The sequence below is a fragment of the Marmota monax genome, unplaced genomic scaffold, assembly GCF_021218885.2.
Source record: "Marmota monax isolate L192 unplaced genomic scaffold, Marmota_monax_Labrador192_F-V1.1 WCK01_AAM20220418_F8-fsc00292, whole genome shotgun sequence".
Lineage (NCBI taxonomy): Eukaryota > Metazoa > Chordata > Mammalia > Rodentia > Sciuridae > Marmota > Marmota monax.
Window position 1 is genome coordinate 200,483 of NW_026692864.1, and position 19,333 is coordinate 219,815.

Below are 19,333 nucleotides of genomic sequence, written 5' to 3' on the forward strand. Positions count from 1 at the left end.
AGCCGTGGGCGGAGCCCAGTCAGACTAGCCCGGCTAATTTGCATAGGCCGCAGGTGGGGACGCTGGGCGACACCCGGCACAGGTCCTCAAACCTGTCTTCCTGTCGACCTGCGGTGGCAGGAACCCCTTCTGGAATACCAGGGCAGGACGGCTGAAGGCGATCTCTTTTATGATCCTCAGCTTTTTCGTGACCCACCCTTCGTCCTCCCAAAAAAGGCACGATCTAAAATACTGGAAGTTATCTTCTTTTTTTCTCCCCCGTCCTTTTTTCTCTGTACTGGAGGTTGAACCGGTGTCGTTTTACCACTGAGCTATATCCCCAAGCCCTTTTCATTTCTTGAGACACAGCCTCGCTAAATTGCCCAGGCTGGCCTCAGATTTGTAATCCTCCTGCCTCAGCCTCCCGAGTCGCTGGGTTTACAAGAGTGCACCACGGTGCCCAGCCTGTGAAGCACCTTCTAACAAGGAAGCAACGCGTTTAAAATCTGTGGGCCTGGCTGCACATATTAAATTCGAAGTCTGAGGCCACCGACAGTTCTGTCCTAACTGCTTGACGAGGCTGGATTTAGAGACCCCAGACCAGAGCCCCTGATGCTTGAAGACCTGGATCATGGGGGCTGCTCGTTAATGTGAAGTGAATGAAACTGTTGAAGGTAATGGGGTCTGTGAGTCGATTTATTTTTGTAGCACTGGGCTCTGAACCCGGGCTAGGCAAGCATCTTACAGGCCCAGCCTTACCAGAATAGGTTTGAAACATGGGAGAATATAGTTCAAACCTCCTGTTCACTTGGGGAGGCCATTTCCTTCAAGCACTGCTAATCAGGGCTGTTCTTTCTCTGGAAATGGCACATACAGCAGAAGCCTCTATCATCCTTCCATCGTGATGTTCTCCATCTGAGGACCCTGCCACTCCCACACTAATGGGTCAAAAGCATCACATAGGGGGAACCTGATCTAAGGTGAGTCAGTTTCAAACTGTGCAAGAGGCAGGAAGCATTAAGCCAGATGTACTCAGTGCCCAACTGTGTCTTTGGCCTCCTTCACCAAGGTACTTTAGTCACACAAACAGGCCAAGAGGTCTGCCAATGAAGTTGCTCCTTGGGTAACTTAGTAGTCATCTTGTCACGGTTTAAAGATCAAAAAACTTCACTTTCCAGAGTAGCAATTGAACACCCATAACACATTCCAGTGCTAAATCTGTTCTATAGTCCCAAAGTGACTGGCTCAACTGTTCCCCACCCCAGAACAGCTTTCATTTTAAGTGTTTGCTTATCTTCATAAAACAAAAAATTAAAAACAACTATCAAGTGGTGACAAAAACCAAAGACCTTTCTTTTCCAGGAGCCCCACCCTTACTAATAGGAAGAGAAGGGTGCAGTTTCCCTCCTTTTCAGGTCGATGGTATAAGCCTATACTGGTATAGGCCAGTATTTATAGGGCTAGCCGGTTTCAATATACTGATGACTGATTTATCTGGTATTCCCTTATTCTTCCAAAAGATGTGCCTAGTACTTCCAAAGTCTCATTTTGCCAATGAGGAAACTGAGGCCCAGAGGAGCACGGCAGGTTAGTAGCATGGGTGACACCAAAACAGGCCTTACTGCCTGATTTGGACATTTGACATGTTGACCTGGAACCTTCTGCCTAGACCCCAAAGAGCACTTGTGGGGCCTTGGCCACCACCACTTTCTGATTATGTGGACACTTCCTTTGTTGTCCTCTTCTGTTTAACCACCACGCCCTCTTGATAAGGACCTCACAAAATGGAAACAAAGTTTTTAATCTTGTTGCTGGGGATTGCACCCCGTGGTGGCTCCACCCCTGAGCCACACCCCAGGCCTTGTTTTAATTTTGATATAAGGTCTGGCTAAATTGCCCAAGCTGGCCTTGAACCTTTAAACCGCTTCAATTAATCCAATCATTGGACAGGATTATAGTGGCAAAGAAAAAAGTAAAAGGAAGGACACTGAAACAATATGAAAGAGACACAGGACACAATGTTTCAAAATGTGGGCATTGTTTACTGTAAGCAACAGTCCAGGATCGGGAGGTACAACACACATTTTAAAGATGAGACTTTCATTTCATGGTCAAGCACCAGCATCATGCACACAGCGTCAAGTTACTTAGTAAGAACAGTGCCCCTGTGGAACCCGCTCCTGCATGGGGCCACCCGTGTGCTCGCCTCCCTGGCTTGCGTCACCACTTCATCCTGGTGGCTTGACTGTGCGTCTGAAGCCGTCCTCTTGCTCATAGGCCAGCCAGCCATGTTAGTACCTGGCTCACTTCTGAAGGTTAAAAAAAGGCAGCTTCTTTGCTTTCAGGCAGCGGGTTGTGAGGCTCAGGCCTCTTCCATATGGCACAGGAAGATGCTTTAGCTAAGGGCACTGAGAGAGTAGGGCAGCGCCACAGAGAAGCTCTGCATACAGACCATGTGTGTGGTGGGGCTGCCGGGGTGGTGCCTGTGGACTGCAGAAGGTCTGTCCAACCATGGTAAACCCAAGAACAGTGCGTCAAAAACCTCATACAAAAGAGCCTCTACCACATCAGGAACCAAATGATTTGTTCTTAAAAACACGGTACTAAGTGTCACAAAGCTTTCCCTTCAATCTACTACTAGAAAACACTCATGCCATGGCCCACAGACCCAGGAGTCAGACAGAGAAAGAGAATCCTGTTCTTCAAAAAGAAAAAGGAGGAAGAAAACGAACAAACAAAAAAGACAGCAGTACATAAAGTGCTTCTTTTTAATGAAACAAATTCAAAAGATATAGAGTCAGGCTCAAGTTGTGCAGTTCACAAGCATGAAGAAAACAAACAAACAAAATGACAGAGTTCAGGACAGTCAGTTAACCCAAGACCAGGCTGGACTTGCCACCAGGAGGGTTTCTTCTGGATGGTGCGGGGGCCGCGGCCACGGGGCTGGGCACAGGCGCCGCGGGCACAGGCTTCTCTTCACTCTGCCCCAGGCTGCCTTGCAGGTCTGTGTCCATGTTTTCTGGGAAAACGGAACAGAGATGAACCTAATAGTTATTTCTGGATAAGACAAAGAGTCTCAAATTTATTATTTTCGTGGTTTAAAACATACTGAAAAGTAGTAGAAAAACTCAGCCAGACATGGTGACACGTCTGTAATCCAAGCAACTGAGACAGGAGAATTGCAAGTTCAAAGCCAACCTCAGCAACTTAGTGAGATCCTGCTCAAAATAAAAAGTAAAAGGGCTGGGAGGTGGCTCAGTGGTATTGCACCCTGGGTAAATCCTTAGTGCCACCAAAACAAACAAACAAACAAACCACCCATCAACCATGATCCTACTGTCCAGAATTGATCAGTCTTATGTTTTGTCACATCAGTTCAGTGTTTTGCTTAGGTACTTCAGACTGAACCCAAACCCTACCCCTTTTTACTTTTTGAGACAGCAAGATTTGCCCAGGCTGGCCTTGAACTTGAGATCCTCCTGCTTCAGACTTCCAAGTCACTGAGATTACAGGCACGCACCACTGTGTCCAGTTGGTGATTCCTATTCAAATGAACTGGGCACTTCCTATTTTTAACACCATAAGCATGAGTAGTAATATCCACTACAGCACATATTGCTCAAGTCACTCACTGATTTGTGGATTCCCAACAAGTAGACTTTTTTGTGTGTGGTTCTACAGATTTAACCCAGGGGTGCTCTACCACTGAGCCACATACCCAGTCCTTTTATTTTTTATTTTGAGACAGAGCCTCTCTAAGTTATTGAGGCTGGCCTCAAATATGTCATCCTCCTACTCTGGCCTCTCCAGACACGGAGATTACAAGTGTGCCCCATTGTACCCAGCTAACAAGTATATATTCTCAGTTGTCTTATTAGCAAATAGATTGCAAACACAGAAAATTAATTTCTTCATATGAATTCAAGAGTGACTGCAAAAACAAAAAACAACAATCACAATTTTTAAAATCCCTTATTTTTATTAATAAATAAGTAAACTTAATGTTTACTAAAAGTATTAACTTTTTTAAATTTATTTTTTTAGTTGTAATTGGACACAATACCTTTATTTTATTTATCTATTTTTATGTGGTGCAGAGACTCGAACGCAGGGCTTCCCACTCAGTAGTAGGCAAGCGCTGTACCGCTGAGCCACAACCCCAGCCCAAACTAAGAATATTAATATTTTAAAGCATATTAAACATTAAATTTTGAGTGGCAGGCTTATTTCAGCATTAAATCATCAAACTAAAATTAGTTGCATCTTCTACAACCATAGATAATTGTACACATTCCACAGAAGTCCTTTTTCAATAATTTGCCAAAAAGACCAAACAATAAAAAAAAAAAAAAAAGATTGCTGTGTTATTATGACCAAGGCATTAGGAAGGTCCTTCTTCACTAACCAGCAGTACGTGGAACTACAGCAAAGTGTCGTCCTCCCTTTTCTGCCTGGCAAGTGGACCAGTGTCTTCTTATGTTGCAATTATAATGAAATTCAAAGTGAGTGCGTCTGCTCCACAGAACTCCTGCACCCTGGGCATGTTCAGTGTCTGTGCTGTCCACTGCAGCCACACATGGCTCCACTCAATCCACGGCCACTGGGTCAGGAGTTTTAATTTGTCCGAGTCAAAGTTTAAATATACACAGCCATGTGTAGGTTGTGGTAACAGAACAAGCAGCACAGTGTTAGCAGAATACACAGGGCTGGGTGTAACCCTAGCACCTCGGAGGGTCAGGCAGGAAGATGGCAAGTTCAGGGACACCCTTAGTAACTTAGCCTTAGCAACTTGTCAAGACCCTATGTCAGAAAGCCGGGTGCAGTGGCTTACGCCTATAATCCCAGCAGCTCGGAGACTAAGGCAGAGGATTGTGAGTTCAAAGACAGCCTCAGCATTGGTGAAGTGCTAAACAACTCGGTGAGACCCTGTCCCCAAATAAAATACAAAACAGGGTTGGGGATGTGGCTCAAGTGGGTCAGTGCCCCTGAGTTCAATCCACAGTACAGAAAAAAAAAAAAAAAAAAAAAAAAAAGACCCCATGTCAAAAATAAACCATAAAAAGACTGGGGGTGCCAGGCACAGTGGCTCACGTCTGTAATCCCAGCAGTTTAGGAGGCTGAGCAGGAGGATTGTGAGTTCAAAGCCAGCCTCAACAATGGTGAGGTTCTAAGCAACTCAGTGAGACCCTGTCTCTAAATAAAATACAAAATAGAGCTGGGGATGTGACTCAGTGGGCCAGTGCCCCCGAGTTCAATCCTCGGTACCCCCCACCCAAAAAAAATAGATTTTTAAATGGACTGGGGGCTCAGTGGTAAAGTGCCCTCAGGTTAAATCCCTGGTATCCCTCTAAGAAAAAGAAAAATTAAAAACAGCAACAGACCATTAATTCAGCCTAAAACACTAACACAATGTTTCAATTAAAGTTTTTTTCATTTCCGCTAGGTGGCCTTGGCCTCATTCCACATATACAAGATCTAACTGAACCCTCCATTGTCTGACTGGATCAAGGAGTCAATGAATATTCTGAAGGACAAAAAAATCCCACAGCTCTCCCACTGGAGTTAATTTTCATAAAAGGCTCATCCCACGAATCTCCTAATTGTCTTACATCATTAAAGGAAGTGTTTTATTTTTCACATAGATAATAATATGCTAAAAATGAAAAGGAAAATAGAAGCTCTGGTGCAGACCAAAGAAAGCAGCCCAGGTCTTAAGGGCAGGGCTTGTTTGTCAGGTTAGAAACACTGTGGCCAGAAGAGGGCAGCTTGTTTGTTACCAGTCTGTAATGAGATAAATAGAGTTACTGTGACTAAACATTTAGAAACTTTTATAGCAATCTGACAGGTACTGCCTGTCCCTATTGAGTCTAATAATTATGATGTCAAAGGCTCTGAAGGAAATACTTCTCCAATTTTATACATTTTAGTACTAATTGATGGATTGTGGTACTAGGGATCAAACCCCAGGGCCTCACTCATCAAAATATATTTTATGAGCTCCTAACTTGTCTTTGTTTGGCACACCGATAATGTAACAGCACCGCACACTGACACACGCCTGTAATCCCACCTACTCAAGAGGCTGAAGCAAGAGGATTACAAGCTAGGCCAGGGGCTGGGGTTGTGGCTCAGTAGTAGAGCACTTGCCTAGCATGCGTGAGGTACTGGGTTCAATTTCCAGCACTGCATATAAAATAAAATAAATAAAAATAAAGGTCCATCAACAACTAAAAAATAAAAATGGTAGAGTGCTTGCCTCACATGTACAAGGCCCTTGGTTCAATCCCCAGCACACCCCCCCAAAATAAAAAAACAGTCTCAAATAACTAAAAAAGGGTGGGGATGGGGCTCAGTGGTAGGGTGTTTGCCCAGCATGTGCAAGGCCTTGGGTCAATCTCCACAACTACAAAAAACTGAACAAAGACACCTATGTCTGAATAGAAAAAATGATTCATTGTAACGATCAAAGAATCAGAACAAGAAGAAAACTAGCAGACTATCTAACTTGAAACATTACAACAGAATTGGGGTCAACCTTTAATATACCAGATACATCTTGAATTATTATACCCTTGTCACTTTTTTTTTTTTTTTTTGGTACTAGAGATTGAACCCATGAATGCTCTACCACTGAGCTACTTTCCCAGCCCTTTTCCATTTTTATTTTGAGGCAGGGTCTCACTAAAATTCTGAAACTGGCCTCAAACTTGCCATTCTGCCTCAAGCCTCCCAAATTGGTGGGATTATAGACACGCGCCCCAGTGCCTGGCTGCCCCTTGTCAATTCATGACAAAGGAACTAAAAGTTGTAGCAGTCAGGAATACAGAATAAGCAGGTAATAAAATTGATGGCCATTGTTTAAAAAAAGAAAAATTAAAAGGGAGAACTTGTCATAGCATACAACTCAATATGCTATTTATCTAAAGAATCAATAATGAACTGAGCTGGAGAAGGAAGCACAGGGAACAGAATTACTTGGTAGGACAAATAACTTACACCATTTGTATCTTCATGAGGATTCACTCACTTCTCCGGGCTCCCCAAATCATCCCCCGCCTTCTTTCCCAGTACTAGGGATTGAATCCAGGGCCTTGCAAATGCTAGGCAAGTGTTCTAGCCCTGAACTACATCCTTAGCCCTTTTATAAGATTTTTACTTTGAGAAAGGGTCATACTAAGTTGCTGAGGCTGGCATACACTTTCGATCCCTCCTGTCTCACCCTCATGAGTCGCTGGGATTACAGGTGCATACCACCACCACCATACCTCACACTTTTTTTTTTTTTTTAAGACAGAGTCTCACTAAGTTGCTGAGGCTGGCTTTGAACTTGAGATCCTCCTCTCTCAGCCTCCAAGTCACTGGGATTAGAGTTGGGTACCATAACACAAGGGCCATATCTTCAGTTATATCCACTGGCCCTAGTCAGTAAACAAATATTAGCTGATTCTGCTACATTCAGTCTTACAGTTGAAGTACTGGGAGGATGAAAAGCAAGACTGCAAAGTCTAGATTTCACCTCCAAAATAGTTTTCCAAATTACATAAACTGAACACAAACAGTAACTGACACAACTTCATCTTGGGAAAGAGTGACTGGTCTGATTGAAGGCTCAGGAGCTTCTCCTGTTATCACATCCACCAGGAAAGACTGAGAGGCAGGAGAGGAACTTGGTTCCATCACAACCCCAGCCCCAAAACAACTATTCACTGTAGGGTTGTTTTCTTTTTTCTTTTTTTTTTTTTTTTTTGTGTGTGTGTGTGTGCTGGGGATTGAACCCAGGGCCTTGTGCATGTGAGGCAAGCTCTCTACCAACCGAGCTATATCCCCAGTCCACATGCTACATCACAAAACATAACAGTAGGAAAAGGCTCTTCAGGGCCTGTGACTGTGTGTGTCACCAGCAACTTGACTGACTGTTGCAGTGACACCTGTAAGCCTTAGAGTACTCATCAGCACTGTTCTGGCCCTTGTAATAAGAGGTGCCAATAAATACTTCAAAGATTTAAAGTAATTAAGCAAATGATTACAGCTCATTTCCACCTATAATTGGTAATGTGGATGACTAGCTGGAAATTTACATCTGCCCCCCAAATCACCACTTACAAAATCACTTGAGGGTAACTAATGTCTTACAAATAAATACCTCAATATAAAATCAAATGAACTTCGCAAATGGAATGCCATGAGCTGAACTGGAAATTCTAGTCTTTTATTAATTAAAAACGTCCTAGCAGCTGGGCGTGGTGGAACACCCCTGTGATCCCAGAGACCTGGAAGGCTGAGGCAGGAGGATGGAAAATTCAAAGCCAGCCTCTACAACTTAGCAGGAACCTATCTCAAAAAAAGTAAAAAAATTTAAAGAGGGGGATGGAGCTGGTAAGGGTTAGCTCAGTGGTATGCCCTTGGGTTCTCCAGGTCTTTTTCTGTCTAGGTTTCCAGCATTCTTCACTGCTAGCAGATTTAAAGTGTGGCCATGTTTACTAACTTTCTAATTTTTTTGTTCTTCTCCCTCCGCCCAGAGTATGATGATGGCACTTTCTTGGGGCACACCCAGTTCTCTTTCACCAAGACATGATTTGAATTACAATTCAGATCTGTCCAAAAAGCATTATAGAACCAAAAAACAATTTAGTCTTTAGAAGTACTCACCATGAATGTAACCTTCACCCTGCAAAAGAAAAAGATTTAAAAATTTACAATTTTGCATCACAAAAATCTAACTGTCTAACTCAGAGTAGCTAACATCTATTTGAAATCAAATGTCAAATCCTATTCTGATGCAATCAAGCACAGAGTCAGGCGGAGACCTTTATTTAACTGAGAACAATGCCATACAGCAATCCTGCACAATAAATTTCACAACTAAACACCAAAAACAACAAACAAAAAGCAAAACATTTGCTCTGATGACCTGACACCAACTAACATTTCAAATGAGATAGGCACATTCATGGTGGCATGGCCACAGACTGACACCAACTAACACTTCAGAGGATCTTCCATCAGAATGGGAATGGGCAAACCCACCCTTCTGTTTGTCTTTTTCTCCTTATCTGGCTTTGAAGGACCCTCTAAGCCCCAGAGTCCTCAGACAGCACTCCCTACACTCCAGTGCTTCAATATGCTTGAGGCCACTAGCCAGGAGGACTTCCTACTGGGGCTCGGTGGCAGTACTCATCTGCAGACATCTGATGGTGACTCCAGGGGTCCAGTCTGTAGTTCACCTCAAGGTGACACTGGAAAACAGCTGCAACCATCCTTCAACTCAGATGTGCTCCTCTTAAAGAGACAGAGGGAGCGAGACCCACAGGCTCCCAAAGCCAATGGTGGTGAAGGGCCTACAGCCGACTCTACTGGTCAGAGCCACCTGGCACGCTGAGTCACTTTTCTGACCTACTTTCTACTTAGGGGTCTTCCATCAGCAAGATGACCCAGTCCCTTTTTTAGTTATTGTGACCAACCGTTGCGGCAGCAGTACTGAAACTCTTAGTAAACAAAGGGGCAATTTAACTTCTCACCCTCTCTGCCCTGGGCCTGGCTTTCCTAGTGGGTAGTGGGTCACACTGACCTTCAGATCTAAGAAGTCTCCAGAGCTTGCTTCAGTTGAGTTCCTCCTCTGTGGTCCAGATGACTCCAGATCTTCCCTGCCACCACTAGACTTGGCACCTAGAAACCAAAATACAATACTTTTCTTGAGGAATACAACAGAAATGCCAAAATAAAACACCTCCGTACACATCCTAACCTAGACTCTCAGTCTGACTGCAATTCTCATTCCGCTCCACCACATACATTCATAGTTCCCAGCTCGCTCTTCTCAAGTTAAACTTCAGCAGCTGTTCATTACCATTAAACTAGTACTAGCCAGCTGGGCTCATCTCTGCTGGCCCAGCCCTCCAGTGACCACACACGAAAGTAGTACCTGCCGACTTGGCCCAAGAAGGGGGATTTTCTTCAGGTGTCCCAAAGATGCTAGAGGCCATTTTATTCTTCCTCACAGGCTGTTCTGTTGGTTCATCAAAGCCTAATGAGAAATTGGATCCACCACCTGGAGGCCGCAAAACCCTGGAAATTATGGCAAAACATTAGTTTCAAATCATACCAAAGCATTTCTTGGCATAAATATTTTCTTGTATCTTTTGTTTCTTTTTCCACACCCATTCTTCCTCCCTTACTGCTGCCCCAAAGAGAGCTGTTCATGGAAAAAGGAAACAACTCATCCTGGTACGAATTCAGTGCTGAATGTTAAGATACCAAGTACTCCCCAGTGTGGGAGCACATGCCTGTCATCCCAGCTACTTGGAGGCTGAGGCAGGAGGATTGCAAATTCAAGGCCAGCCTCAGCAACTTAGCGAAACTCTGTTTCAAAATAAAAAATAAGCCAGACACAGTGGCACACACCTATAATGCCAGAGGCTTGGGAGGCTGAGACAAGAGGATAGCAAGTTCAAAGCCAGCCTCAGCAAAAGCAAGGTGCTAAGCAATTCAGTGAGACCCTGTCTCTAACTCAAATACAAAATAGAGCTGGGGGTGTGGCTTAGTGGTCAAGTGCCCCTCAGTTCAATCCCTAGTGCCCCCCAAAAAAATAAAAAATAAAAATAAGGACTGGGGATGTGACTCAGTGGTTAAGCACCCTTGGGTTCAATTCCCCATACCAAAAAAAAAAAAAAAAAAAAAAAAAGATTCCAAGATAAAGTACTAGTTTATCATATTTCACAATTAGAGTCACTGCCTGGTTGGTTTCCCTTTTTCAGAAATGTTAAGAGACCAAATAGCCCTTGTTCTACTGGGCTTAACTGACTATACCTGCAAACAAGTTTAGAAGAACATTTTATCGTTTATTCATTTGAAAGTCATTTCCATTTTATTTTCAACTAAATGAAAAAAAAAAAAGGAAGAATATACACATAGAAGTTACCTGGACCAGTTTAGAAGCCAAAGGAGAGTTCAACAGTATCAACTACCTCCATAGCACCCATGAGCCTGCTTATGTATTTGTACTCCACTATGCTCAATAATAAACACGGATGATTAGCCACAAGGGCCAAGTTGATATGAGAAATTAAATGTGCAATTCCACAGCATGTTCTGTACCCATGTTCTTCAGGATGGCACCCACGGCTTTCTGTTTCACTTGGAAATACAGACTGTACACATTTCCAGATCTTCTTGCCATGGGTTGATCAATTTGTCTCCTCCCTGCAAAAACTCAACTCAACTCCCCTTGCCACCTCTCAAAACAGAAAATTGATGCCTGTAATCCCAGCAGCTCAAGAGGCTAAGGCAGGAGGATCCTAAGTTAAAAGCCAGGCTGCTAGTGAAGCCTTAACCAACTTAACAAGACTCTGTCTCAAAAGACAAAAAAAAAAGGGAGGTGGGGGTTGGGGTTCAGTGGTTGAGCACTCCTGGATTCAATCCCTGGCACAAAAAAAAAAAAAGACAACTGAGATGGTTTCATGAGACAACTTTCTAACTACTGATTCATTTCCTTTACTGGGGATAGGAGCAGTATGGTTTTCTTTTTCTTTTTTTTTTTTTTTTTAATATTTAATTGTAGTTGGATACAATACCTTTATTTCACTTATTTTTATGTGGTGCTGAGGATCGAACCCAGGGTCTCGCAAGTGCGAGGCAAGCGCTCTACCAAAACCCCAGCCCAGTATAATGGTTTAAACACTGTCTCTTGCCAGGTGCGGTGGCATACGCCAGTAATCACACTAGCTTGGGAGGCCAAGACGGGAGGATCAAAGCCAGCCTCAGCAATAGCAAAGCGCTAAGCAACTTGGTGAGACCGGCTCTAAATACAAAATAGGACTGGGGATGTGGCTCAGTGGTCAAGTGCCCCTGAGTTCAATCCCTAGTATCAAAAAAAGAAAGAAAGAAAGAAAAAGAAAAAAAGAAACACTCTCTTCTGGCTGTGGTGGCATATACCTTGTAATCCCAGCAACCCAGGAGGCTGAGGCAGAAGGATCTCAAGTTCAAGGTCAGCCTTGGCAGCTTAGCAAAATAAAATAAATAAAATAACAAGGGCTGGGATGTAGCTCAGTGGTAGAGCACCACGGATGCAATCCCCAGTACCACAAACAAATCTAAATAGCTCCCAAACATTAAAAATCCAATCTTGAAGCTGGGCACAGTGGTCCATCCCTCCAGTCCCAACTACTGGGGAAGCTGAAGCCAGAAGATCCCTTGGGCCCAGTAGTTTGGGGCCAGGAAAAGAAATAAGAAAATTTCTGACCTACCCTTGTGCCACAGTAGGTCATAAGACCTTCCTCATTCCAGCAGGGTCCTGCCCAGAAACCAGAATGCTGAAGCAGACAGGGCTGCTGAGTTTCCCGTCTACTACCAGTAGATTACACCCTTTTTGACCAATCCCACTGCAACACAGTTATTCATGCTTCAATCAAGCCCATGCAATGAAGTCTCCACGAAAACCCAGGACAGAGTTCAGAGAGCTTCCAAAGCTAAAACATGGAGGCTCCTGGATGGTGGCACAATCATTGAGGGCATGAAGTTAGGCATCCCTTTGCCACACCTTGCCCTACGCATTTCTTCCTGTCTGTCCCTTGTAGTATCCTTCACAAAAAAAAAAAAAAAAAAACAGGAAGTAGAAGCAAATATATCCCTGAGCTTCATGAGCTGCACTAGCAAATTAAATGTGAGGAGGGGTTTATGGGAAATTCGACTTACAGTCAGTCAGAAACAGATAAAAATAACCTGGAATTTAAAGAGGGGTTGAGGCCAACTTGGGGGCTGAGCACTTGATGTGTGTGGGATCTGATGCTGAAGACAGCATCAAAACTGAGCTGGATTAGGGGATACCCAGCTGCAGAACTGCTTGTTTGCCTGTCAGTGGGGAAAGCACCACACCTTCTGAGGTCACTGAAGTCTTCTGTGCTGACTGCTGTGGTTTGAGTTCTATTCAGACTAGCACACAAATGCAATTTAAAACTAAGGATCCTGGGGCTGGGGATGTGGCTCAAGCGGTAGCGCGCTCGCCTGGCATGCGTGCGGCCCGGGTTCGATCCTCAGCACCACATACAAACCAACATGTTGTGTCTGCCGAAAACTAGAAAATAAGTAAATAAATATTAAAATTCAAAAAAAATAAAATAAAATAAAAATAAAACTAAGGATCCGGGCTGGGGTTATGGCTCAGCGGTAGAGCGCTTGCCTAGCACGTGCAAGGCCCTGGGTTCAATCCTCAGCACCACATAAAAATAAATAAATAAAATAAAGGTATTCTGTACATCTACAACTAAAAAATAAATAAATCTAAGGATCCGCTGCCCACACTGAAAGCCAGCCACTTGGAAAGCTGAGGCAGGAGGCTGTCACTCAGTACTTGCCTACCACGTGGGAGACCCTAGTTCAATCCTATAAAGGTCAGGCAGAAAAAAGAAAAAGGATATATCATTTGATTAGATTGGGAAAATGGGATGTAAAAAGCCAACATTCAGCATTATGGTATGACAGTATAAAATTTGTACAAACTTTCTAAAGGGAACTTTGAAAGTTATCCTATGTCTCGGTTTTCTCCTCTGTAAAATGAGGATAGTAATATCTACCTCATAAGACTATTATTATAAGGGTATCATTTCATCTGCAACATGGCAATCATGCACATTAGTTATTATAACCATATAAATGTCACCACAACTAAGTTACCTGGAGTGCCTACTCACTAATGCAATTTCAGGTGATTCTTGAAGTCTTTTTTACACTTGATGTTTTTCTGAGTTTTTACTAATCTAAAATTCTTTTAAAAACTGTTTCTGAGTTCCAGAAATTCCTACCAGTGTTTCTCTTGACAATACTACTTTTTCCCACTGTCCATTCTAAACGATCATTCATTCACCAGTGGGCACCTGTGTCCATTCCGGATCCCTAGACAGAAATCCTGACTTCTCAGCTCCCTTGCATTTAGGCTGGTACCCCAGCCTCAGCACCCTAACACTGCCACCTTACTGAACCCACACACTGTCCATTCCCGCACCAAGGGGAGACCCCTGCCCTGCCTCTCTTTGTGTCAGGCTCCACAATCCAGCAGATGCAATCAAGATGGATCCAACCTCCTCCCTCCCAACCAAGTCCTGCTACTTTCTTCACTCTTTGGCAGTTTAGCTCCAGCAAGGGCCTTTGCTAGCCTATTTCCTCCAGCCTGGACTAGGCTCCACCTTTCCCTCAGTTCCTACTCAAATTCCAGTCCATCTCTGAAACTGCAACCTCCTTGAGTTTGGAAAGGCAGCCAGAACAGCAGGGAGGACAGGGAGATTAGTGCTCCACTTCCCAGGAGCTGCCAATTCTTTTTGTAAAGGGCCAGCCTTAAATACTACTGGCTTTGTGATCAGGTCTTCCCTGAACTATTCATTGCCATGTTGCATGAAGGCAGCCACAGATGATATGAAGACAAGTGTGGCTTAAAACTCATAAAAACTTATTTATGTACACTGAAACTTTTCTTTTGTAGTCCTGGGAATTGAACTCAGGGCCCTGAACATGCAGCACCCTACCACTGAACCACATCCCTAGCCCTCTTTTATCTTGAGATAGGGTCTTTCTAAATTGCCCAGGATGAAAAAAAAAAAAAATAAAAAATAAAAAAAAAATAATAAATTGCCCAGGATGGCCTCGAATTTGCCATCCTCCTGCTCAGCCTCCCAAATAGCTAGGATCACAGGTGCGTGCCACTATATTCATAAATCATGAATCTTGTTTTTCTCAAGTACTGAACAATGTTAACTTCATTCACAGTTCAGAGGCCTTACAGAAAGAGAGCCTGGGTCAGGCCTGCAGGAAGTCTGCTATAGGCATTTCAACATCCTCCTTCCAGGGGAGCAAGGCCTTGAGAAGCTCTAACTGTCCAGCATTAGTTAGTGGGAGTGCAAACCCCAGCCTCAGCTCAGGGCAGGCACTGAAAAGTGAGTGCTCCAATCACTTCTGTGGGGAAATCACAAAATGCCATTTTTCTCTTTAAACTACAAACCTATAGAATTATGCTTTGATAGGGGTTTTCTTGTTTTCTAAATATGCAGTCTTTCTAGCTTCCTTCCTTAAACATAAACACAATACTGAATTCACACCAATTTCATTATCTACCCACCTCAAGGTCCCACTATAGTCCTTAACCACACATAACATTTAAAACTCCATTTTTAAAAAGTCTCAGATATTGGCTGGGGTTGTAGCTCAGTGGTAGAGCACTTGCCTCAAACGCATGAAGCCCTGGGTTCAATCCTTAGCACCACATAAAAGTGAAAAAACAAATAAAGATATTGTGACCATCCATCTACAACCAAAAAAAAATTTTTTTTAAAGTCTTAGATATTGGGCTGGGGTTGTGCTTCAGTGGTAGAGCGCTCGCCTAGCACGTGAGAGGCCCTGGGTTAGATCCTCAACACCACATAAAAATAAATAAAGGCATTGGATCCACCTGCAACTAAAAAAATAAACATAAAAAAAAGTCTCAGATATTAAACATCCACTTAAATTTATTTTATAAATTAAGATATATGTGTTCAGGCATACATTTTATAAAGATAATTTTAAGCTTAATTCAGTTATTTAAATCACAAGTAAAGGAATGTCATCAATTCTTAAGCTTTCTCTCTGAAGGGATTAGGTTTTTATAATTTACATCTTAAAATCAACAAAGACACTTAAAATTATTAGAATAAAAATCAACTTTCTTCATTATCCCCTTCATTCCCTAGAGATTAGAATTATTTTCTTTGCTAATCATAATTAAAACCTCATGAGTTATTTTAGCCAAATGAAATTCCTCAGAATCCTCTTTTGCTTGGAAATATTTTTGGCCTTGAAAAATAAAAAATAAAAAGAAAGAGACACTAGTACCCAAACAACAGCTTAAAAGCAAGTCAAAGCTATGGCCAGTCCAACTTTGACAGGTCAGCAGCTTTCCTCCCGCAATGGCAGGTGATACCTACTCCAATGACGTCAGTGTTGTGGAGACCATTTGTAACAGCCAGACATCCCCAAACAAAGGATTTGATCATAAGGCAAAGTATTGCAATTTTATTTTTTACTATTCTTTCTGAAACACACATATAATAACTAAATAAAGATTATCTATTTAAGAGTCAACAAAAACATGTCCACATATTAGAGAGAGTAATTTTTAAAAAATTTGCTCCTTGCTTCTCTCTTCAAATCCCTGAGTTTTCAAACGTTCTTGCAGATCATTCCCTACCACATTAAATTTATAATGAGGCTACAGAACCAGGAGAATATTACTGGAGAAAAGAAGTTTTAGGAGAATTAGGTGAGATTATAGAAGGAAAGGTGTGAAGTAAATAAAATGACAATACTACAGTACCCAGATCACAATATCAGAAAGAAAAATTATGGAAAAAATTATTTAAAACATTTATTTTACAGAACCAAAAATTATTTTTCTCATTTCAGATATACATATGAAAAACAAGCAGGATTAATTTAATCTGTGTACTAAAATTATTTTTTAATAATTTTATTTGTAGATGGACACCATACTTTTATTTTATTTATTTACATGAGGTGCTGAGGATCAAACCCAGTGCCTCACACATGCTATGCAAGTGCTCTACCACTGAGCCACAACCCCAGCCCACTGGGTACCAAAATTCTTTACAAAGCACCAAACTGAACTCAACCCAAAGGACAAAACTCCAGATACACATTATCATTCCAACAACTGAAATCTGACCATGAAAAAGTTGACCTCATCACACACAATGAAAAACCAAGGTTCAATTTGTCCCAGTGTCCTCTGAAAAAAATTATCTCATTGGAAGGATGACAAGAGAAGAGGGAGTGACCAGTATTTTCTTATGTCCAACTACTAAAATTCCCCACCCTCCCAGTAACCTCTGATTTAGTCTTTTTTCAATTTTACCTAGTCTCTTCTACATTATAAAACTGCAAAGAGTTAGTTGAAAGGGAATGTCACTTGCACGCATTCTCCTAAGACTCCTCTGCTGAGGCATGCTTTTTGTTCTCAAGTTCTCTAACCCTTGTGAGATACTGCTATTTCATGTCTGTCTTCTTAGCCCTACAAAATGGCTCCCTTTGTGCCACTTGGCCAGGACCCCAAGGCTGGCCACACATGACTGCACGTCGTGATCAATAGAGAGCAGATGCCCAGAAAAAGTGGAATCTAAGCTTCATCCAAGGCTCGAGGAAGATCCCTGAGATGTCTATAACCCACCTCACAGAACAGAATGCAATTAGCTGAGACAATGTGGACACCTTCCATAAACCCAAACCCTTCCACCAAGTTAAGTAAGGGCTTGATAAAAGGTTCCTGTTCAAACACCATGCCCTGTGCCCCCATCTCCAAAATGCAATAGGATGAATGGCAAGAAAGGCCCCAGCTTTCCAGGTGGAGATACTAGAGAAGAGACAATGGATTCTCCGGCCCCGCCCAAGAACAGGAAACCTCCTTCTCAAAGGAACTGGGGCCAGGGATGAACTCATTTGGCAAACGTCAAAAAGGGATGTGAAGAAGGAAGGATGCAAAAACCGAGGTCCGAAGCTTTGGGAGCAGAAAACCCATCCTGGATGGCTGCTACTCTCCCTGAGCTCAGAGGTGGGCGCGGGGAAGGGGGAGGAGACGGGGTCTCTTTGTTAGCAGAGGGTAGGCACTTCGAAGAGGGGTTGGGCGGTTGAGTCCTGAACCGGAGTGAAAGGTCGCGATGACCAGCCCCGCCCGACCACAAACGCACCTGCCAGGCGGGCCCGGTGGGGAATGGGGCACCGCGAGTGCAGGAGCCTGCCGGACCCGGCAGACACAGTCGCAGGATTACATCGCTGAGCCTCAGCCCAGGGTAAGCACAGCCCCGGGCCAGTGGCTGGAGCGCGTGGCCCGGGGGTGGGACAATGGGGCCTGACCGAAGGCGTCCTGAAGGCCCCACCCCCCACCCCCGGGCACTCAGGGGACTAAGACCATCACCCTGGGGCTGGGCCAGCCTCACCGCAGAGCGCGGAAAGCGAACCCGCCCGCACGTTGCGAATGACGAAAACCCGCCGTTTGCCGAGGGAGCGGCTGGCCCCGGACCCCCGGCCCCCGCTCGGTGGGAGCAATGAATGGAGAGAACAGCGGGATCGGGGCGGGGCCGCCTCGCCCCGCCGCACAAAGCGGCGCCCGCGGCCGAGCCCCGCAGCCCGCCCCAGCGCGAGCGGGACGCACCGGGGACATTATCGCCAACGACCCGCGCCGGGCCAACTCGGCCCGCTTGCAGCCGCCTTGCGGCCCCTTAACCTCGTGCGGTTCGGGCGCCGCCTCGCCGTCTCACCGGGAGCTATTCCTGCTGTTGGGGTCGACACCCTTGAAAGTGGTGGTGGTGGTCATGGCGCCGAGGAGCGAGCTAGGCTGGCGCGGAAGCAGAACGCCGAAAGCGTTGGACGCGACTGGCCCAGAGGAGCTCCAGACCCACTGCCGGTTACCGCCGCAGGAGCCTCCGCCACCGCCTGGCTGGCCGGCCGACACTTTTATAGAGCTCACAAGCCCCACCCCCCTAGCCGCCGGCATTGGCCGATTTAAATGGATCTCTTTGTTCCTATTGGCTTCCTGGAGTGTCAAGCACCGCTCACTGTCACGACGGTTTGCAGTGGCCAGGGTTGGGTCTAAGCCCGCCCGCTTCCTGGACAGGGCAGGACTATAGACATTCTCCCCACCCCCACCCCAAAATCTTGGAGCTGATTGGGCACGAGTTGAACCTGCCCTGTGCTGGGTACAAGTCCTACTCACTGTCAATTTAAAAAGTTACCTGATAGAAAAACTCGCTCTGGGAGAATTAGAACCGGCAAACCGAGGGCAGATTTGTCACTGTTACCATTTACTCATTTACATTTACGGTGGGATAGTAAAGGACATTCTCTTTAAGAAACGAAAATTACTGCTACCAGTTGACATTTACTTTTACTGAATACCTACTGTGTGTCCCATTTGGAAACCTAACAGTTCCAAAGCAGTAGCCCTATGAGTCAGCAACAGAAATCACGCCAAGATGATCCTTTTTTAAACGACTGGAAATTCTTAACATTTTAATGTTATTATTTAGCTATAATGAGTGGTGCATGAGTTGAACCAAAATTACAGTCATTCCGATTTGGGGGCCTGTTCTAAAACTAGTTAATACCCAGTGACTTGGAATGGCCTCATTCCCATCCACCAAGACTATGGGATCAGCCAGGCTTTTGCAGCTGTTTATAACCCTTAAGTCATGACTCTTCCACCTGTCTGGGTAAATCTCCCTGCAACAAATGCAGACACACTTGGAAGACTCAGGAATGACTGTTTATAAGATCATAATAGGAAAGTCTTGGGTAAAGGAGTGCAGGCATTTGATGTCAT

At 44.1% G+C, this 19,333-nt stretch overlaps 1 protein-coding gene across 1 annotated transcript; it reads right to left on the reverse strand.

Annotated features, from left to right (window-relative positions):
- Positions 1-2,733: 2,733 nt before the first annotated feature.
- On the reverse strand, positions 2,734-18,460 carry Jpt1 (Jupiter microtubule associated homolog 1). The gene is made up of 5 exons (XM_046449622.2): positions 18,273-18,460; positions 9,902-10,044; positions 9,548-9,645; positions 8,629-8,647; positions 2,734-2,998 (listed from the first exon to the last, which is right to left on the reverse strand). Exons 1-5 carry the CDS (start codon positions 18,326-18,328, stop codon positions 2,850-2,852), a joined length of 465 nt encoding a protein of 154 aa, XP_046305578.1. The 5' UTR covers positions 18,329-18,460; the 3' UTR covers positions 2,734-2,849.
- Between the last annotated feature and the right edge of the window lie 873 nt (positions 18,461-19,333).